This window comes from Bubalus kerabau, chromosome 3 (genome assembly GCF_029407905.1).
Source record: "Bubalus kerabau isolate K-KA32 ecotype Philippines breed swamp buffalo chromosome 3, PCC_UOA_SB_1v2, whole genome shotgun sequence".
Classification (NCBI taxonomy): Eukaryota; Metazoa; Chordata; class Mammalia; order Artiodactyla; family Bovidae; genus Bubalus; species Bubalus kerabau.
In genome coordinates this window covers 47359532-47378824 of record NC_073626.1, presented here as the reverse complement: position 1 = coordinate 47378824, position 19293 = coordinate 47359532, and the positions used below count along the sequence as shown (strand labels likewise).

Here is a 19293-nt window from a genome sequence, read left to right as displayed (position 1 = left end):
GCAAGATGCTATTTTAAGGACTATATTAGTATGCAAAAACAATAGAGCATTCAAAATTTAAAGTATTTGCAAGGCACAGAGCAAGCTGTCGTTTACTGCAGAACTGCTTGAAAAGGTGCTTATCGCAAGCTTGGTATCACGACCACTGGTGCCCTGCCTGCAACTCCCAACTCTGACAGGTGCTATATCTTGCCTAATGTATACAATGTAAAGTCATTCCTTTTGGACAAACATTTTAATCAAAACCAGAAAGAATAATCCATTGAAATTATTTGTTTAGAGTGCGTTGTTATATAATAATACATAATTTTATTTTTAAAAAATAATCACAAATAAAGCTAAAATTCTCCTTTAATCACTTAATTCTTTTAAGATAAGTTATGCTGATATACTGTTATCAACATAATAGAAGTACTTCCAAGTTTTTTCCTCCCTATATGTGTCACTTTTGGAGAATATGATTTTATCATGTGTTATATAGATACATATTCTTTTTCAGATTCGTTTCTCTTATAGGTCATAATAAGATACTGGATATCGCTCTCTGTGTGGTACAGTAGGTCCTTGTTATTTATCTGTCTTATATACAGTAGTGTATATCTGCTGATGCCAAACTCCTAATTTCTCTTTCCTCTTCCAGCCCCCTTTGGTAACTATTAGTTTGTTTTCTATATCTAAGTCTGTCTTTGTTTTGTACATAAGTTAATTTGTATCTGTTTTGTTTTTTTTTTTTAGGATTCCACATATAAGTGTATCACATAATATTTGTCTTTCTGTGTTTTACTTATTTCACTTGTATGATAATCTGCAGGTCCATTCATGTTGCTGCAAATGGCATTATTTCATTCTGTTTTATGGCTGAGTAATATTCCATTGTATCAATACATGTTTACTACTTCTTTTTTTATCCATTCACCTCTTGTTGGACATTTAAATTGTCTCCGTGTCTCAAGTTTGTAAATAGTGCTGCTATGAACACTGGGGTGCATGTGCCTTTTCAAATTATAGTTTTCTCACTCAGAAGTGGGATTGCTGGATCATATGGTAGTTCTAGTTTCAGTTTTTTAAGAAACTTCCAGACTGTTCTCCATAGTGGGCACCAATTTACATTCTCCAACAGTCTAGGAGGGTTCCTATTTTTATGAACTTTTTTAAGAGCAGTTTTAAGTTCACAATATTGAAAGGAAGGTACATAGATTTCCCATGTACTCCCTACCCCACAAATGCATAGCCTCCTCTGCTATCAACACCACTCACCATGGTGGTGCATTCCTTACCAAAGATGAACCTACACGGACACATCACAATCAACTACAGTCTATGGTTTACCTAATGTTCACTCTTGGTATCATATAGTTGGTCTTACGGATTTTTTAAACAACATATTTCAGCCATCTTTCAAATTAGTGACTTCATTTTTTTTATACTGCTACAATATATTCAACACTCCTTTTGTCAGAATTTATTTAGTCATGTCACTCTTAAAAAGACATTTTGGCTGTTTTTAAATTGGGGCTTTCAAAATCAGTGCTGCAGTAAAAATCCTGCAAGGCTGCACCAGTGAGAATGGTTTTAATCCACATGGTTTTTATAGTAATTAACACTAAAAGCTCTGAATATGCAAAATTTTGAAGATCCCTTCTCAAATAATAGTTAGCTTGTTACCTAGATCTAGTTCGATCCATCTTTTTATCTATCTATTCATCTGTGTGTGTGTGTGTGTGTGTGTGTGTGTGTTCACACGCACACTCAGTTATATCTGACTTTGCAACACTATGAAATTGTAGCCCTCCAGGCTCCTCTGTCCATGGGATTTCCCAGGCAAGGATATTGAAGTGGGTTGCCATTTCCTTCTCCGGGGCATCTGCCTGACCCAGGGATAGAACCTGTGTCTACTGCTTGACGGGCAGATTCTTTATCACTGAGCCACCTGGAAAGCCCCATTCATCTGTACCTTTGTCTTTCCTTCTGTCATTTAACCCTGGGTCCACCTCTTAGTAGCTGTGTAATCTTGGACAGGGCATGTCACATCTCTCTATTTCTTCATCTGGAAAGTGAGAACATTAATGATACCTGCCTCACAGAATAAAATTACATGAGTTGCAAGGATTAAACGAGTTAATGGGTATAAAGAATGGAGAACACTGTGTATACTTATTCAGGGTTAAACATAATCATTATTACCAAATTATGGTTTGATTTTTCCGAACTGGTGCCTAAAGAGTTCAGACTTTTGCATCCGTACCCATTCCGCTGATCACTTATTGTCAAGTTTCTATCTAGAGAGAATTCTAGAGATGATATATCTGGGTATGGTTTATTGCAAAACATTTATTCATTGTTAAATGAATGTGTCACAGTGTGACACAGCATTAACTACATGATCATGCAAGATGGGTAGCATCAGAATCTTGCTTGTGAAAAGGCATTCCCTTAGACAGTGGCAAAGACGTGCATGCTAGTAATTATCAGGAGATCAATTCTACTAGAGTAGGTACAAGGAAGTGTGGGAGCAGTAAGGATAGAGCATGATTCCAATGAGAAAAAATAGATACTTTTCATAAATGGAGGTGAAGCCATTTCAGAACTTATATGCAGTTACAGAACCACAGAGCAGTGTCTGATGGCCATGCAGTGCTAGTATTCTTGTATGAGAGCAGTGTGATATCATCAGCTAGAAAGTTATGCAGGGACCAGGTTATCATGGTCAGTAACTTGGTATTTCCACGCAGGCATTTGGAAAAAGGACTGTCACCATCAGATACACATTTTTAAAAAGTTCAATTTGGCATCAGAAAGAAGGATGGTATGCCAAAGGGAGAAACTGGATGCCAAAATATTTTTAGGAATCTAGTCTAACCCTCCAAGCCATGAAGAATATAGATTGGAGACAAGGGAAGTGGGATCCAAAACACATGGAATGGAGTCAGCAGGACTCCAGAGATGGGTGTGTGAGTGGAATATGTAGGGCGCAGCCTTGAGCCCCAGTGGTTAGATGAAGCACAAGACTCGAAGCTGCTATAGAAACCAGAGTAAGAGAGAAACATTAAGGATGGATCCTCCACTGGGAACATTAGTACTTTAAGTAAAGGCAAAAGAAAAAGAGCAATTCCATCAACAAGGCAAAAGACTTAAGGTCAGAGAGCAAAGAGGAGTCAGGGATAAAGGGTTATCCTAGGACCAACTTCCCAGAAAGGATGTTGGGGGAGTACGAGGTAACCAAGAGTGCAAAGGACCTCTAATAGGTTAACTAGGCTAGAGGTTGGTCGCTTAAAGGGAGTGTGTGGATTTAATGTTGGGTAGGAGTGAGAATGAAAGAAAATCAAGAAATGTATTTATTAAATTTTCTGGCTTGAGCCACTAGATCCTGTTAACCAAGTAGAAGGAATGGAAAGAGTATGAGATCAGAAGCCAAAATAGTGAGTTGGAGGCATTTGAGAAACTTTCATGCAGAGACATCTTGCAGGCATTTGGAGACAGGTTTGTGGATGGGTTTTTATGTCAACAAGCTCTAAGGTGAGCATGTCCTCTGCATCATCCACAAAGACACATTGCTGAGCAGAGTCAAGCAAACACACCAGACAGTTATTATGCTGTGGTGTCTATTCTGTGTCACACATTTGTACACAAATCCCTACACAAATAAATAACTGTAATTCCTACTGGGTTATATGTCAGTTCGGTGAGGGGTTCATTGGATGTGGGACTTGGGGATTAAACTAGGGTAGCAGTAGCGTTTGAAATCCCCCATCTTTGGGAGTGGTGTTATTTATTTGGGATTTATCATGATTTTCTCTACCCCAAAGGCCATGTCAAAATTTACATTATTGAATAGTCCAGTAACACTGCACCTGCCATTTTATAGGCACGTCATACCTTCATTCATTTGACATTTTCATTTTCTATTAATTAATGAACATCCTGCAGTGCGGAGACGGATGTCTGTGACCTCCCCCAGGGTATTAAGCAAGAGATATTGTTGTCTCTTCCTCTGTTTTGAGACACAGCATCTCGTTATATTTGGCTTGTTTAAGCTGTTGACTGTTTAAATGTTGAATTCTATTTTGGACTTTTTTTCCTTCTCTTTTACAGATTTAACTATATTTTATTCCTCAAAGACACTAACACTAGACTTTAAAAAAACAAAGAATCCTGTACCTGTTTGTGGAATTTTTTGGATATTCTTTTGTGCTCTTCACAGCTTACCTAGCATGTGTCCATTTATCTGGTGGTTTCTTCAGGGACTAGTGGACAAACCATTGAGGCCCTGTGTAGACCTCAGAAGTTTTATTTACCATGCATTTCACTTTTTTCTAACACAAAATGAATTTTAACAAATCAAACTAAGACAAAGATTAAATTTGTATTATTGAAATTAGAAGGGGGAACGGGAAGAAGGCAGTCAAATAGTATAAACTCCCAGTTATAATAGAAATACTAAGGATACAACATGATAAATATAATTAACACTGTTGTATGTTCTATATGAATGTTGTTAGAAGAGTAAATCCTAAGAGTTCTTATCAGAAAACAAGAACATCTTTTATTTCTTTAATTTTATGTATATCTGAGATCATTGTTCAGTAGCTAAGTTGTGTCCGACACTGTGATGCAATGGACTGCACCACGCCAATCTTCCCTGTCCCTCACTGTCTCCTGGAATTTACTCAAACTCATGTCCATTGAGTCAGTGACGCCATCCAACAATCTCATCCTCTGTCGTCCCCTTCTCCTCCCACCTTCAATCTTTCCCAGCATCAGGATCTTTTCCAATGAGTTTAGCTCTTCACATCAGGTGTTAGACTTGATCTCCAGCATCAGTCCTTCCAGTGAATATTTAGGGTTGATCTCCTTTAGGATGGACTGGTTTGATCTCCTTGCTCTCCAAGGAACTCTCAAGAGTCTTCTCCAGCACAGTTTGAAAGCATCAATTTTTTGGTGCTCAGCCTTCTTTATGGTCCAATTCTCACATCCATACATGACTACTGAAAAAACCACAGCTTTGACTATATGAACTTTTGTTTGCAAAGTAATGTCTCTGGTTATTAATATGCTGTCTAGATTTGTCATAGCTTTTCTTCCAAGGAGCAAGCGTCTTTTAATTTTGTGGCTGCAGTCACTGTCTGCAGTGATTTTGGAGCCTAAGAAAATAAAATCTGTCACTGTTTCCACTTTTTCCCCATTTATTTGCCATGAAGTGATGGGATCAGCCCTGGGATTTCTTTGGAAGGAATGATGCTAAAGCTGAAACTCCAGTACTTTGGCCACCTCATGCGAAGAGTTGACTCATTGGAAAAGACTCTCATGCTGGGAGGGATTGGGGGTAGGAGGAGAAGGGGATGACAGAGGATGAGATGGCTGGATGGCATCATTGACTCGATGGACGTGAGTCTGAGTGAACTCCGGGAGTTGGTGATGGACAGGGAGGCCTGGCGTGCTGCCATTCATGGGGTCGCAAAGAGTTGGACACGACTGAGCGACTGATCTGAACTGATAGGACCAGATACCATGATCTTGGTTTTTTGAATGTTGAATTTTAAGCCAGCTTTTTCACTCTCCTCTTTGTCCCTCATCAATAGGCTGTTTCGTCCCTCTTCACTTACTGCCATTAGAGTTGTATCATCTGCATGTCTGAGGTTATTGATATTTCTCTTGGCAATCTTGATTCCAGCTTATGATTCATCCAGCCCAGCATTTCCCATGATGTACTCTGCATATAAGTTAAATAAGCAGGGTGACAATATACAGTCTTGACACATATTGACTCCTTTCCCAATTTTGAACCAGTCTGTTGTTTCATGTCTGTTCTAACTATTGCTTCTGGACCTGCATACAGGTTTCTCAGGAGGCAGGTCAGGTAATCTAGTATTCTGATCCTTTAAAGAATTTTCCAAAGTTTGTTGTGATTCACATAGTCAAAGGCTTTAGCGTGGTCAATGAAGCGGATTTCTTTCTTTCTTTTTAAATTTTATTATTATTATTATTATTTTTTACTTTACAATATTGTATTGGTTTTGCCATACATCAACATGCATCCGCCATGGGTGTACATGTGTTCCCCATCCTGAACCTCCCTCCCACCTCTGTTGGTTTTTCTGTGATCCAGTGGATGTTTGGCAGTTTGGTCTCTGGTTCCTCTGCCTTTTCTAAACCCAGCTTGTTCAGCTGTAAGTCCTTGATCATGGATGTTCACTAAATTTACTGTGGTGATCATTTCATGATGGATGTAAGTCAAACAATTATGCAGTACATCTTAAAGTTGTACAGTGCTGTATGTCAATTACATCTCAATAAAACTGGAAAAAAAAATCAAATAGCTTGTAAAACATAAATTTGCATTTTTTTTCCAGAAATTGATCATAAATTGGCAGCAAGTATTTAACAATAGTCATTGTTTTGGCACTGGTTTCCCAATATTATTGCCATTAACAGGCAAAACAGAAAGACTGTGTCTGTGGTACCTGCCTTGTGGTTGAGGAATGCTTTTCTGGTGTTGGCTGTGGCGTCAGAATGTGTAGCAGCTTCTGGTGACGCTCTTGAATTCTAGGCAGGTTTGTAGTTTCTGGTGACGCTCTTGAATTCTAGGCAGGTTTGTAGTTTCTGGTGATGCTCTTGAATTCTAGGCAGGTTTGTCAAGAGCAGCGTCATGTCCAGCTCATTTTCATATTTGAAGGGTTGCCGATCAATGTTTTTAAAAAAATATAAATCTAATTTCTTTGCCTTTCTTCTCAGAGGTTTTTCTGCCAACCATTTAGTAAAGCTAACTACAGACTTTGCTGGTTTGGGTACAACATTTACTCAGTATCCATTAATTTTTATTTCTGACCAACTAAGCATATGGTCCGAACGCTCTATGAAATCAGACTCTTGGAACCAGATTCTGTTATAAATTTCATTGCTTGTTACCTTTATGTGATGTTGCAATATATACATCACTTAGCCTGCATGAAAAGCTGCATAGATGGAACAGATCTATTCTGACTTTTAAGTTTTACTTTCTTTTTTTATAAACATGGAATTCAAATGGCCATAGACATAGTTATAGTTTTTCACATATACTCAAATGTGTTATTGGATATAAGGTCTTTATTCACATTCAATGTTTTTTATTAAGACAAGGATGGATGAATAAATATTCCCATGACTGTCTGATGCAGGATTTGGCAAAATAAGCCATTGCCTGTTTTTGTATGACCTAACAATGGTTTTAACATTTTTAGATGTGTGAAAAACACTTAAAATAGAATAATATTTTGTTTCATGCAGAAATCATGTGAAATTCAAATTTTAGGATCCATAAGCAAAGTTTGTTTGAAATACAGTCACATCCATCCTTTTATCAATACGCCCTAAATTCTGTTTTCATGCTACTGGGGCAAAGTTGAATCATTGTGAAGGAAACCCCATAGCCTGAAATATATATTATCTGTCCTTTTTGAGGAAAAATAAATTGCTCTCCCTTGCTCTAATGCATAGCTGACACTTTAAAATTTTTATTTATTTATTTATTTTTTAAATATCAAGAAGTTTATCCAGTCAAACTACTACCAGACTTGAGTTATTCCTTTTTCCTAAAAATGATATAATATTCAAACTTACCCATTTCATGGGTACTTTATGCTGCTTCATTGCTTGGGCAAAGTTAACTTTTTTTGCTATTTCAATTAAAAGTTTACCCAAAGAAGAGGAGTGCTAAATCTCAAATAAATTCTCTTTCCTCCATTTTCTGTCATTATCTATATATTTATTTTTTTCAGATCTTTTAGTTTATTGTTAATAAAACAGTGAGCATCTTAAGGACAGAAATTGTATTCATTCTCCTGTGCTCAGTGTTGGCATGTTGGCTTACTAAATGTAGTTAATGCATGAATGATTGTATGCATGCATGAACAAAGTGTCAGAGTTTCCTTGCTTGAATTCTCTATGTTTTCTTTGACTGATGTGTTTTTATGATAGGAATGTTTTTTTATTTATTTTTAGTTGAAGGATAACTGCTGTATAATATTGTGTTGGTTTCTGCCATACATCAACATGAATCAGCCGTAGGTACACATATGTCCACTCCCTCTTGAACCTTGTTCCCACCCCACCCCATCCCACCCCTCTAGGTTGTCACAGACCTCCAGTTTGAGCTCCCTGAATCACAGCAAATTCCTACTGGCTCTCTGTTTACATGGTTTAATGAAGGTAGTCACACATAGGAATAACACTGGTCTAGAAGTAAAAGGATTTCTGCATTCAGATTTAATCATTACCTTCTTTGCTAGACTCACATTAATTAAATAATTAGCTGATGTCACTATGAAAGGCAGATGACAGGATCTGTGAAGACAGGTCTTTTAGATCTTTGATGTGACTTCATTTTCATTAGAGGTTTGAGGATAATTAAACTGGAAGGTGACACCTTACGACAGGCTGCTCTTTATAGCAAACTTCTATGTTGATTTGCTAGAGACAACTGTCAGAGTGAAAGTAGTATTTATTCCTAGAAGAAAACATTAGCTGTCTTCCTTAAAAATAAATTATTTCGCAGTTCCCATCACCCTAAATTTTTTCCTCTTTCATTTTTTTGCATTGGAAATAATTAAAATGGGTTCCGTTATAAAGCATGACTAGACATTTTCTGTAATGGTCTGTTTTTCTTTTGTATTTTACTTTATTCCAGATGCAAGTGGAATTCTTAATTTTTTTCAACAATTATCAAAGGTTATGGATTTTTCAGATTATATTCCAAAATAAGTTATGGAAAGCATGTATTTCCTTTGCTTCAAGCCATTTCTGGAACATTCTGAAGCATCCATTCTTCAGTTCCTAAGTATTTAGTATCTACTGTGTGCCAGGCCCTGTTCCTGACATTTGGGGTATCAGAGAACCAAATGGAGCCAGGCAAGATATTTACCCCTAGAGAGCTGACACTCTACTCTAGAGGGAAGAAACAGACAAGAAACAGTGTACGTGGTGAACGAGTAAGTGGTGTAACATATTAAGGGATGGTAAGCAAAATAGAAAAAAAAAAAAATCAGAGCAGGAGGGGAGAGAAATATGAGAGCAGGGGTTAGGATATGAAACAGGGGAGTCAGTGAAGGCTTTGTTGACAAGATGATGCTTAAGAGTTCAGGAAGCTCTGAGCGTTGGCTAAGTAGATATTCAGGGGAAGAGCATTGCAGGGAAGGGTGGGGTTGTTGAGAGTAAAGGAACTAAGGTGAGAGAAAGCAGACCTGTGTGCAAAACAGCGCCAGAGGCTGTTTGGAGTAGAGTGAAGGAGAGCAAATGGGCAAATGGGCCAAAGGGTGATGGGGCTGGATCATGTAGAACCTTGGAAGCCTTGATGATGCAGGAACCACTGTGAGACTTCATGCTGGAGCGTGACACTTGGTCCACTTGGCTGCTTTGATGGGATGGGGATGCTGCAGAGCAGGAGGAATAGCAGCGCGGATGTGGCAGTGATTCAGGAAAGAGAGGATAGCAGCGTGGACCAGAGCCAGTCGTGGAGCTGGTGAGGGTGGCCGAGTTTCAAATGAAGGTAAAATGAGAAAGGATTTCCTGACAGATTGGATGTGGAGGTGAGAGGCCAGAGTGTGTTTTGACTACAGTGTTTGTTTTGCCCGGGAACTTGCTCGCAGTCATCTGCAGGTGAAATTGATATGGGGGTGCAGGGCAATCAGCAGCTCCACTTTGGGGATCCTGAGTTTAAGATACATATTAAGACAACATGTACTCTGGAACATCCCAGTTGGTACTTTCCCAATGCCTGCCTTGTGAAAGAATACAAAACGTAGTGTTTGAATATTTTATATGCTTAAGTATAGTAAGCACAACCGCGGTTTGAGTTAGTTAATGAATGAGCACTCACTGAGTGGCAGGTATCAGGCTGCTGTTGTCATAACACAAAGGACCCAACCTGATCCTCGTCCGGACCCCTCAAGGTCTGCATTTTACAGAAGCAGAAACTCAGCACAAGTGACTTGCTTGAAGTTCACATAGGTAGTAAGCGGCTTTCGCTTTGAGATTCAAACTCATATTCTACAACTTCAAATACAGCCTCCTTTTGACTTTATATGTGACCTCACAAAAGAAATATTAATATACTCAATAGACTGCCATTTGTTGACAATCTGATTTTCACCTTCAGATTATAACACCAGTGAACAAAAACAAGCCTGTAAAAAGCATGAACTCTATGTGAGTTTCCGGGATCTGGGATGGCAGGTAAGAATGGTCGGTCAAATTGGTTGCTTCTTTTCTGCTTTGTATCAATCCTAAATCTCTTGTAATCTTTGTAATCTTTCCTATACAGCAGCCAGTTATTTTTTATAATTTATTTTATTTTTTATTGGAGTATCATTGTTTTACAGTGTTGTCTGCTGTTAAAATAACGTGAATCAGTTATCTGTGTACCTGTATCCCCTCCCCTAGCCCTCCTTCCCACCTGCCCCCAGTCTCACCGTCTGGGTCATCACGGAGCACCGAGCTGAGCCCCACTCACTCCCTGTTCTACAGATGGTAGTGAACATATGGCTGTGCTGCTCTCTCAATTTGTCCCACCCTCTCCATCCCCTGCTGGGTTCACACACCCTTTCCCTACATCTGTGTCTCTATTGCTATCCTCAGTAACAGGCTCATCTGGACCATCTTTCTAGATTCTGTATATAGATACTTGTTTTTCTCTTTCTGACTTCACTCTGTATAACAAACTCTGGTCCATCCACATCACTGCAAATGACCCAATTCTGTTTCTTCTTCTGGCTGAGTAATGTTCCCCTGTATATATATACCACATCTTCTTTATCCATTCATCTGTCAATGGACATTCAGATTGCTTCTATGTCTTGGCTATTGTAAACAGTGCTGCAATGAACATACCAATTATTTTTGACATTGACTGTTCCATATAAGGATTATCCACATCATTTTTATTTCTGCATTATCCTTTCCCTACTGAAACATAATTAATAGAGTTTATGGTAAAAAAAAATTATGCTGAAGAACAAATGCAACCTTAGAAAGTGAAAAAAAGAAGCCCTGTTGTTTAAATATACCCAAATTTCCATTTTAGTTCCCATTTTTCAGATTAACTCAAGCAATTTCCATTTGCCTCCTACAGTCACAAATTATTGGTATAGGAAGTAGAATCCTTGACTCTGTCTATGGTAAGTTAGGCGTAGAGAAAAAATTTTTTCTTTTACTTAGAAATCATATTGCTATGTTTTACATAAGCTTCACAAACAGTGAGGAGGAAGATTTAACCACAGTAATTTTCATAACTATGCCAAAAGAGTTTAAATTAAATTGTTAGATTATTCCATTACAATGGATCCTCAGAATACAAGCTATTATATTGAGAAGTGATAGTAACATGTGAACATTTTCAAATTTATGATAAACCTTCAACATTAATTGTTCAATAATTTTGCATCAGTGACAAGTTTTATATCTCTGGAAAAAAAAATCAGGGCCACCATCTGAAGTGCCAATGTTTTAGCTTCCTAAAATTTTTCATATACAATGCTTAGGATTTTTCTCCAACTCATTTCTTCTGAAGAGACTAGAAAGTTAACACATGATTGGAAAGAAAAACAGGACAAGGAACAAATCTTAGAGCCTTAAGAGGTTGTCAAGCTTCTAAAGCAGGAATGAGTTATTAAGAAGTAATGAGAATTATCTCAATTAAGTTTATTCTTCTTTTCCTTTCTGGTTCAGTTGAACTTTGCAGAGTTCATCATTTCCTGTTTAAACAATATTTAGAATGCTATTTCATGATTGCAGCTTTATTCATGAATATATGGGCTAATACAGGCTAGGAATATCTTACATAGTGACCTCTGGGAGAAATTACAGAGGACAATTCCTTGTGAAAATATTTATACTTTTGTTGTAAACTTTAGCTTAATCATAAATTAAAGGCTTTGGGGGAGCCTGTCTTATTAGAATAATTGTTGGACCAAAAAGAGAAACCAATCCAGAGTATTTAATTTAATATTATATTATATTGAATTATATTAATTATATTTAAGTATTCTGTAAGAATTGTTTTTCTGTGCTTTTATGTTGGTGATATTATTTCTTCTGCTTTCGTGCATTTTAGGACTGGATTATAGCGCCAGAAGGATATGCTGCATTTTATTGTGATGGAGAATGTTCTTTTCCACTCAATGCCCATATGAATGCCACCAATCATGCCATAGTTCAGACTCTGGTAAGTTTTCTTTTGGTAGAATAGAAAGTGGTTTATGATGCAAGCTTCTTATAAAGTTACTTTAAAGAAAAGCATCTATTTGGAGTTAAAAATGCATTTTCTTCTCTTCTCAAACTCCTAACGTAAAAATTGTGCCAGAGTAAGAAATGTGGATATAGTCAGGAAATTCAGGCTGCTCTAAAGAAAAATCCTAATTCCAAAATGAGGAAAGATTCAGCAAGGAAAATTGGAGCAATCACACAAAATGGTATTTTGCACTGATTTCTTCAGTAGACAATATGATTAAACACGCAGGGGCTGTTTCTAACCTAACCATTCATTAGCAGTCATTACAAAAACTTTGAATAATAGCTGTGCTGAATTTCATCTGAGGGCTTTTAAACTCCTTGTTTAAGAATGTTCCATAACATACTTTGGTATCATGGAAGCTCTTCAGTGTAGAATACAAGTAGATTTGTTTCCTTTTTTTTGATATCTTTTTCATTTATAATCATTAAGGTGGAAATTAATCTTCATTTCTTCCCTCCCATACTTAGGAATGTAACAGTGATTTAATCTCTACTAATGTAGGCTAATTTTTATGAAGGAGATAATGAAATGTTAACCTCATGGTCTCTCAGTGATTGTACTTATCTAATGAGCTCAGGAAAACCCTTGAGAGTCCGACTCCAACATCCGTACCTTTTAATGTGATGGGGGACCAGCCTCTGGCAGACGAGGAAGAGGTTCTAGAAGATGCATAGGCTGTGTGATGTGACCCCACATCAAAACTGGGTTCACAGGAGCATTTCAACTATAAGTAATCAGGACAGAAGAAAGAGAACAAATAATTTTGGAATCAAGACACTGATGGGAATAGAGTTATTTGGTAGATAACAGTAGGAGAGCAGGAGCTGTAGAAAAAAAAAAATCTGTCTTTGTGGGTGAAGCTTATTTATGACTAACAGAAAGAGCAGCTATTAGAATGTGTGAAGAGTTGGCTCTTCAGAAGGTTATCTTCTTTTGAAGTTTATTGAAAAGTTAAAGTTGATGGAAATAACATCCCAGTTCTCTTCTGAATAAGAATGGTGTATACACCTTGACAGATGAAATCCTTGACTTGATGTTTTGTTGGCATCTTACTGACCTCAGAGGCACTAGTGGATAGCTAGACCACAGAGATGCACCTCTGTGGCAACTAGAACATAGATTTTGTTAAAGACTTTGGAAATAACCTTGGAGTAGAGTGGAAGCAGAGAACTAAAACAAATATGTGTTTTGAAAGGTAGTCACTTATAAATATTCTTTTCTCCCCCAAGTTTGAAGAGATTTATTTCAGAATACAATCATGTAAAATTATCAAGTTGCTTTTTAATAATGAATGGAAAACATTTGCTCATGTCTATCCTTCCCCAACACTGATTTTTACACCCTAAATTTCTTTAATATATCATACTCAGCAAACTTATAGGTGTGGGGAGAAACTATTTTTTCTTCCTTGATTGCAAAATTTATATAAATTGAAAGAAAACCTTAGTTTGCTACAGCTCTTATTTCACTGTCTAAAGTGAAGAAATGGAGTCTAAATTCCAACCAGCATTTTCTTTCATGCTTGCTTTGTGCTGCCAATGCCATAGAAATATTCTTCTTTTTGTTGATTTTTGACCAATGAGGCTCCCATATGCAAGTATAGAATCAATTCCTAGGGGTATTTTAAGTTTTGATATGTCCATGCTATGTCTATGATATGTTTTTATGCTATCCATAAAAATAAGCACTTCTTTAACAAATTCTATTTAGTTTTTTTTTTTTTTTTTTTTTTTTTGCCTGCCCTGGGTATGCACTGCTGCACTTGGGTTTTCTCTAGTTGCATCAAGTGAGGGCTGCTCTCTAGCTGTGGTGCTCAGGCTTCTCATTCTGGTGGCTTCTCTTGTTGCAGAGCATAGGTTCTATGTGCATAGACTTCAGCAGTTGCAGTGTGCAGGCTTAGGTACCCTTGGCATGTGGAATCTTCCCAGACCAGGGATTGAATCCCTGTCCCTTGCTTTGGCAGGTTGATTCTTAACCACTGAACCATGAGGGAAGCCCTATAAGTGCGTCCTGATATATGGTATCAGTGTTGGGGCAGGGAGAGCAGGTATGCAGCATAAGAAAAGTTGTTATATTCAAATGTCCTCCAGTAAGATGAATGTCTGGGGGGTCCAGCCTTCTATCAGCTGAAAGAAGAGAGAAGGAGAGAGAAGGATGCTTCTATTTCATGCCTTAGAGAAAGAGCCCTCCTCACTGTCCATCTGTAGGGTCAGAGATGAACAGCCACTATTTATAGAGAAATGCCACTTAATTTCCCAGAAATTAAGCTCTTTGTACTGTCATTTCAATGACTCAGAGAGCTTTCACTGTTTCCTTAGATATGCATCTAACACATCCAAGTTCGCTCATGCTATGCAAAGCTTAATTATTGAAAAAACTCTGTCAAATACCCCTATCTCTCTCTTTTTTTTTCCTTTTCTTAAAAATAAATATATAATTACATACTGTCAGCTTTTAGGACTGTAGTCTAGAAGGCAGCGTCTAAAAACAAACATTTTTTAAATCGCTGACACGGACTTGGAACAGGCCCCTCGTCTGTATCGCTGTCCTGGGATGTGGAGCATAAGTCATCACAGAACTTGAAGGGAACATGGGAAGTTCGGTGTTTCTGTTTTTTTTTTTTTTTTTTTCCTGGCATTGTGCATTCTGTTTATTTTGTGATGGACACAAAACAAGAACACAGGCGCATTTGTTGTTAAAGGAAAGCAGGTTTGTGCCGAACACGTTTGAGACGTGATGGAAGAACAATCTCATTTTTTTTCAGAACAATGGCTGGGTGAGGTGATCCTTGAAGCAGGGGGTTATCCATCCATCACGGGTGAGGAGGTTGAGGAGGATAAAGCCAAGGAGGGCTTCAGGCTGCCTCTGAAATTTGGAGAACCATCCAGCTTGCAGTTTTGTGAGGTCTTAGGAAATTTCACGTCCGTGTTGGATCACCTCATTTTTCCTGCCATGTCTGTCCATAGGCAGTACTCCTATATCATTTCAGCCAGGAGGGTTTGCAGCCAAGATTCTAAGAGCTGTATTTTCTCTTTGTCGATCCCCAAGGACTCTGCAGTGGGATTTCCCATAAACTCCTCTGGGGGAAGGGCTGGGGTAGGCGGGTGGAAAGGGGGAACTGAGTTCTGGCTCCTTCTTTGATTGTTGAAGATCAGAGGTAAACGTGCCAGTTTGACGAAAATGAGAACAAATCCTTTACTTAAGCATTTCACTGTCCATGTTTCAGCTACCTTTTCAGGCTTTGTAGGGGGAGAGGTAGGGATGTGTATTCAAGTTGTAACATATCTAGGCTTCTTTCTTCTGATTGAACTTAGCTTGATTTTTGGCACTTGTCTAGGGGAGAAAGCAAGTCGAAGGATGTTAAACTCTGGCCAATCTGGTAAAACATTATGGGGAGAAGAGTTGAAATCATTGCTTTAAAGCAAGTATTGGGTTTTTACCTGGAGTTTATTTTGCTGTGATTTTTATGCTTCCTTTACCAAAGGAAATGCAGAATTTGCATGCTTTTAATTTTATTGTTAAAAATGCGTTGATTTATTGTTTAGTTATCCTTTTACAAATAATTCTTAGATCCAGATCTTTCTACAGTCCAGTGCTGTGGCTTTGTTGATTTTGCATTCATAACTTATGTGTTTCTCATGAAGTACCTAGAAGTGGCCATTTTAACTAAAAGCAGCCCAGTCCTAGTTACCATGTTCTTTCCTCCAGGAAAATTTCCACTGAATATTCCATAGAGAGAGTTTTCCTTCCTTGGTAGAATGTTTTTCAAAGCCCCAACATGTAATTAGAACCAGTGGGTCGAGTCTAGGTGTTAATACTTAAGGATACATCCTTCACTACCAGCTCCCACCTCACCTCACCATGGAGCAAAAATAGAAGAGAGGGAGGTAACTTAAGAGAGTGCCTGATCGTCAGTGATAAAACAAGAATGTCACCTTAAAACTGCAGACAAAATATCTATTTTATTTCTTAAGAAGTAAAACCTTTTCTTCCTCCCACCCAACCAGGTTCACCTGATGTTTCCTGACCACGTACCAAAGCCTTGCTGCGCGCCAACCAAACTAAATGCCATCTCTGTGTTGTACTTTGATGATAGCTCCAATGTCATTTTGAAAAAGTACAGGAATATGGTCGTGCGCTCGTGTGGCTGCCACTAATAATGCCTAATAATGGGGATAAGAAAAAGATCTGTATGGAGGTTTATGACTACAATAAAAAATATCCTTTCAGATAAAAGGGGAATTTAATAAAATTAGTCTGGCTCATTTCATCTCTCTAACCTATGTACAAGAGCATGTATATAGTCACTTTTATTTATTTAAAGGTATATATTCTCTTTTGTGGATGCCTTTGCAGTAAAATGTATTTTAGCTCACTTTATTATGCAAAAAATTGCCCAGTCTAATTTTTAATAGGATATGCTGAGTCCAATTCAATTCAATATTTTTAATGTAATTTTTATACGATTTTCTGAAATTAGAACTCCTTTGACTGTTAAGTATTGTTGAAGGAAGCTGAATGCATTTGGTTATGCTGTGCCAATGTAAACTGATAGGATATTTATTGATATTTAGAATGAAACTTAAAAAAATAACCAGCCCCCCAAAAAAAATGCTTGGAGGAACACAATTTTTCTTTGAGAGTTTCTGCTTCATTAGATAAAGTGAAATGTTGAGCTCGATTTGAGTAAATAAACGGGAGCAGAACACAGAAGCTGAAAGATTGCACGTAATTGTTGTAACTGTTTGCTTGAACAGAATTGGTTTAGCTGTAGGAAAGTGTTCCTTCTTGGCTCACCGGTTGTAGATTTTGCAAAGAGCTCAAAGCTTCAGGAATTCTGTGGAGACAGACTTGAGCCTGTGTCCATAATTTTCCAAGTTAACACTAAAAAAGCGTAGTACAACCTTCTTACCTCAGATAAATCATGCCTGCCTATTATCTAGAACACTACTACTGCAGTTTTTTTTTTTTTTCAGATTTAAAAACAGTCCAAAATAAAGAAACATTTACACGTGCTCCCCTTCCCTCCCCACAGATGAGAGTCACTGCATGCATAAAATATACCCGAGCAAAGCGGCCGACAGAGCCGTTTTCTGTAGCTCTCTTTTATAACTGAGTTTGCTGATTGATGTGATGCAAGGGATTTTATTTAGGGTAAAAGCACTGAAACTCAACTGGAGGAAATTACCCCAAATCCCAGAATGGCTTTGACAGAATTGCCATTTCGAAAGAACAGCTGAAATCCATTTTTCATATCTTGGAGAATGAGCTCATTGAAAACCTTATTTTGGAGGGGGATTTTGTAAACCTTCCTCCAAGCACAAATAATTCCAAGTGGGAAGGTTCTGTTGTGTGTATGTGCCTGTGTGTTCTTCCCTCTGAAATTAATTTATTTTCTCTCTCTGTTTCTCTCTCTGCCTTTTAAGGCTTGTCTTTAACCCACTGACTTTTGGAAGAATGACATTTAGTGCATAAGTTGCTATTTATGTGGGCTCCACGGCTAGGATTATTTACAGTTCATCTAAAATACTCATAAAGCATCATTTACTAATCACTCTTTTGGACTTTTTAAGTAAAACTTGTATCAAAAATAGCTTAAAAATGTTATGGGTTCGTTCATGATTCAGGAATATTGCAATGTTGTTTTAAAATACAGATTATCTTAAAGTAAACTTGATAATAACTCTATTGGGGGTACATTAAGTAATATATTTTTGAATTAATGGTATACCATTATAAGAATAAGAAATGAAAGTCTATTATATTATTCTTTAAATGTGCTGTTTAAATATATTTCTATGTTTTAAAATATATTAAACTTGTGATGCTAGTTTCTATTGTGGTTCTTGATTTGGCTTTTTTTTTTTAAGAGGGATACAAAATATAAGTATGTCCTAACTGAGACTATAAGCATATCAGATCTAAAATGTTTGTGGATTACATGATTTTAATTGCCAAAACTAATTTTTGTGTTGTTGATAAGTAACTCACTATTAAATGAGCAAAGAAACCATCCATGAGTTAAATATTTTCTTAATCTGTTCCAACAATATGGAAAATTTTTAAATAGCAAAAAAATAAATGATTAGGGTGGGAATTGACCTTATTTATTCTCTTTCATTTAAGAAGGGAGATATTTAGCATGAGTATTTTTATATTTTCTCAAAATATGTATGCATATATATATATATATATAATATCTGTGCATATGGTCAGTCACTTTATTTTCAAATAACTGTTAGAGTAAATGCTTAGTATTACTTTGAATACTCAAACTATTACAAGAAATCAGAATAATTTGGTCTGTTTTAACAGGATCCAAACTACTCAGGTCTTTTTGGCTAGTTATGCATTGACTTTTCTGTTGGTATGTTTTTAATTTTTCTGCTTTGTAAAGTGGTCCTAATCATTTTTGATACTAGAAGGGCAAAAATGACAAATACTCATTGTTCTTTAAAACTAAGGCAAAAATAAATTTGTCTGTATTGAAGAACAAAACACACACAGAAAACAAAATGCAAAAACATTTTTTTTCTCAAGTAAAGAACTGTCATTTAATAATTCCTGTATCACCAGTGTTGAATCTAAACCAGCATCTAGGGGCAACTATATAGTCTGCAAATGTCATCTCTCAAGACATTTACAATAAATAGGTAGCTTATAGTGTAACTTCACTCAAGGCAGAAGAAATCCTCATTCCCAAACACAAGTCACTGTCTCATAACAATTCAGTCAGTTGTGCGGTTGATCATGTGATCTGGCTCTCAGATTACCTGCTTTTCTGTGTTCTTTCTTTTGCATTTTTGGGGGAGGGGCCTGGTGCTTTTCAAAGTTACAAGTGAAGATGCTTTTGTTGATAAAGCCTATATATCACTACGTATTTATCTATACATCTGTATTTTATCGTTTGCTTTCTTTTTAACCAAAGGAAAAAGTAGGAAAAGTAACAATCATTGACAGTATTTATTCTTATGTAGGCAAAAAGGTGACACTCTATTCAAGTTAACAATTAAAAAAAAAAAGAGCCA

General features: G+C 37.1%; 1 protein-coding gene across 1 annotated transcript in view; it reads left to right on the top strand.

Annotated features, from left to right (window-relative positions):
- BMP5 (bone morphogenetic protein 5) overlaps positions 1–18327 on the top strand; it is a 152226-nt gene extending 133899 nt beyond the window's left edge. The window contains exons 5-7 of the mRNA XM_055571780.1: positions 10133–10209; positions 12086–12196; positions 16273–18327. Of these exons, the coding sequence (XP_055427755.1) occupies positions 10133–10209; positions 12086–12196; positions 16273–16422 (338 nt within the window). The 3' untranslated portion in view covers positions 16423–18327. The remainder of the gene's footprint in view (positions 1–10132; positions 10210–12085; positions 12197–16272) is intronic.
- The last annotated feature ends 966 nt before the right edge of the window (positions 18328–19293 follow it).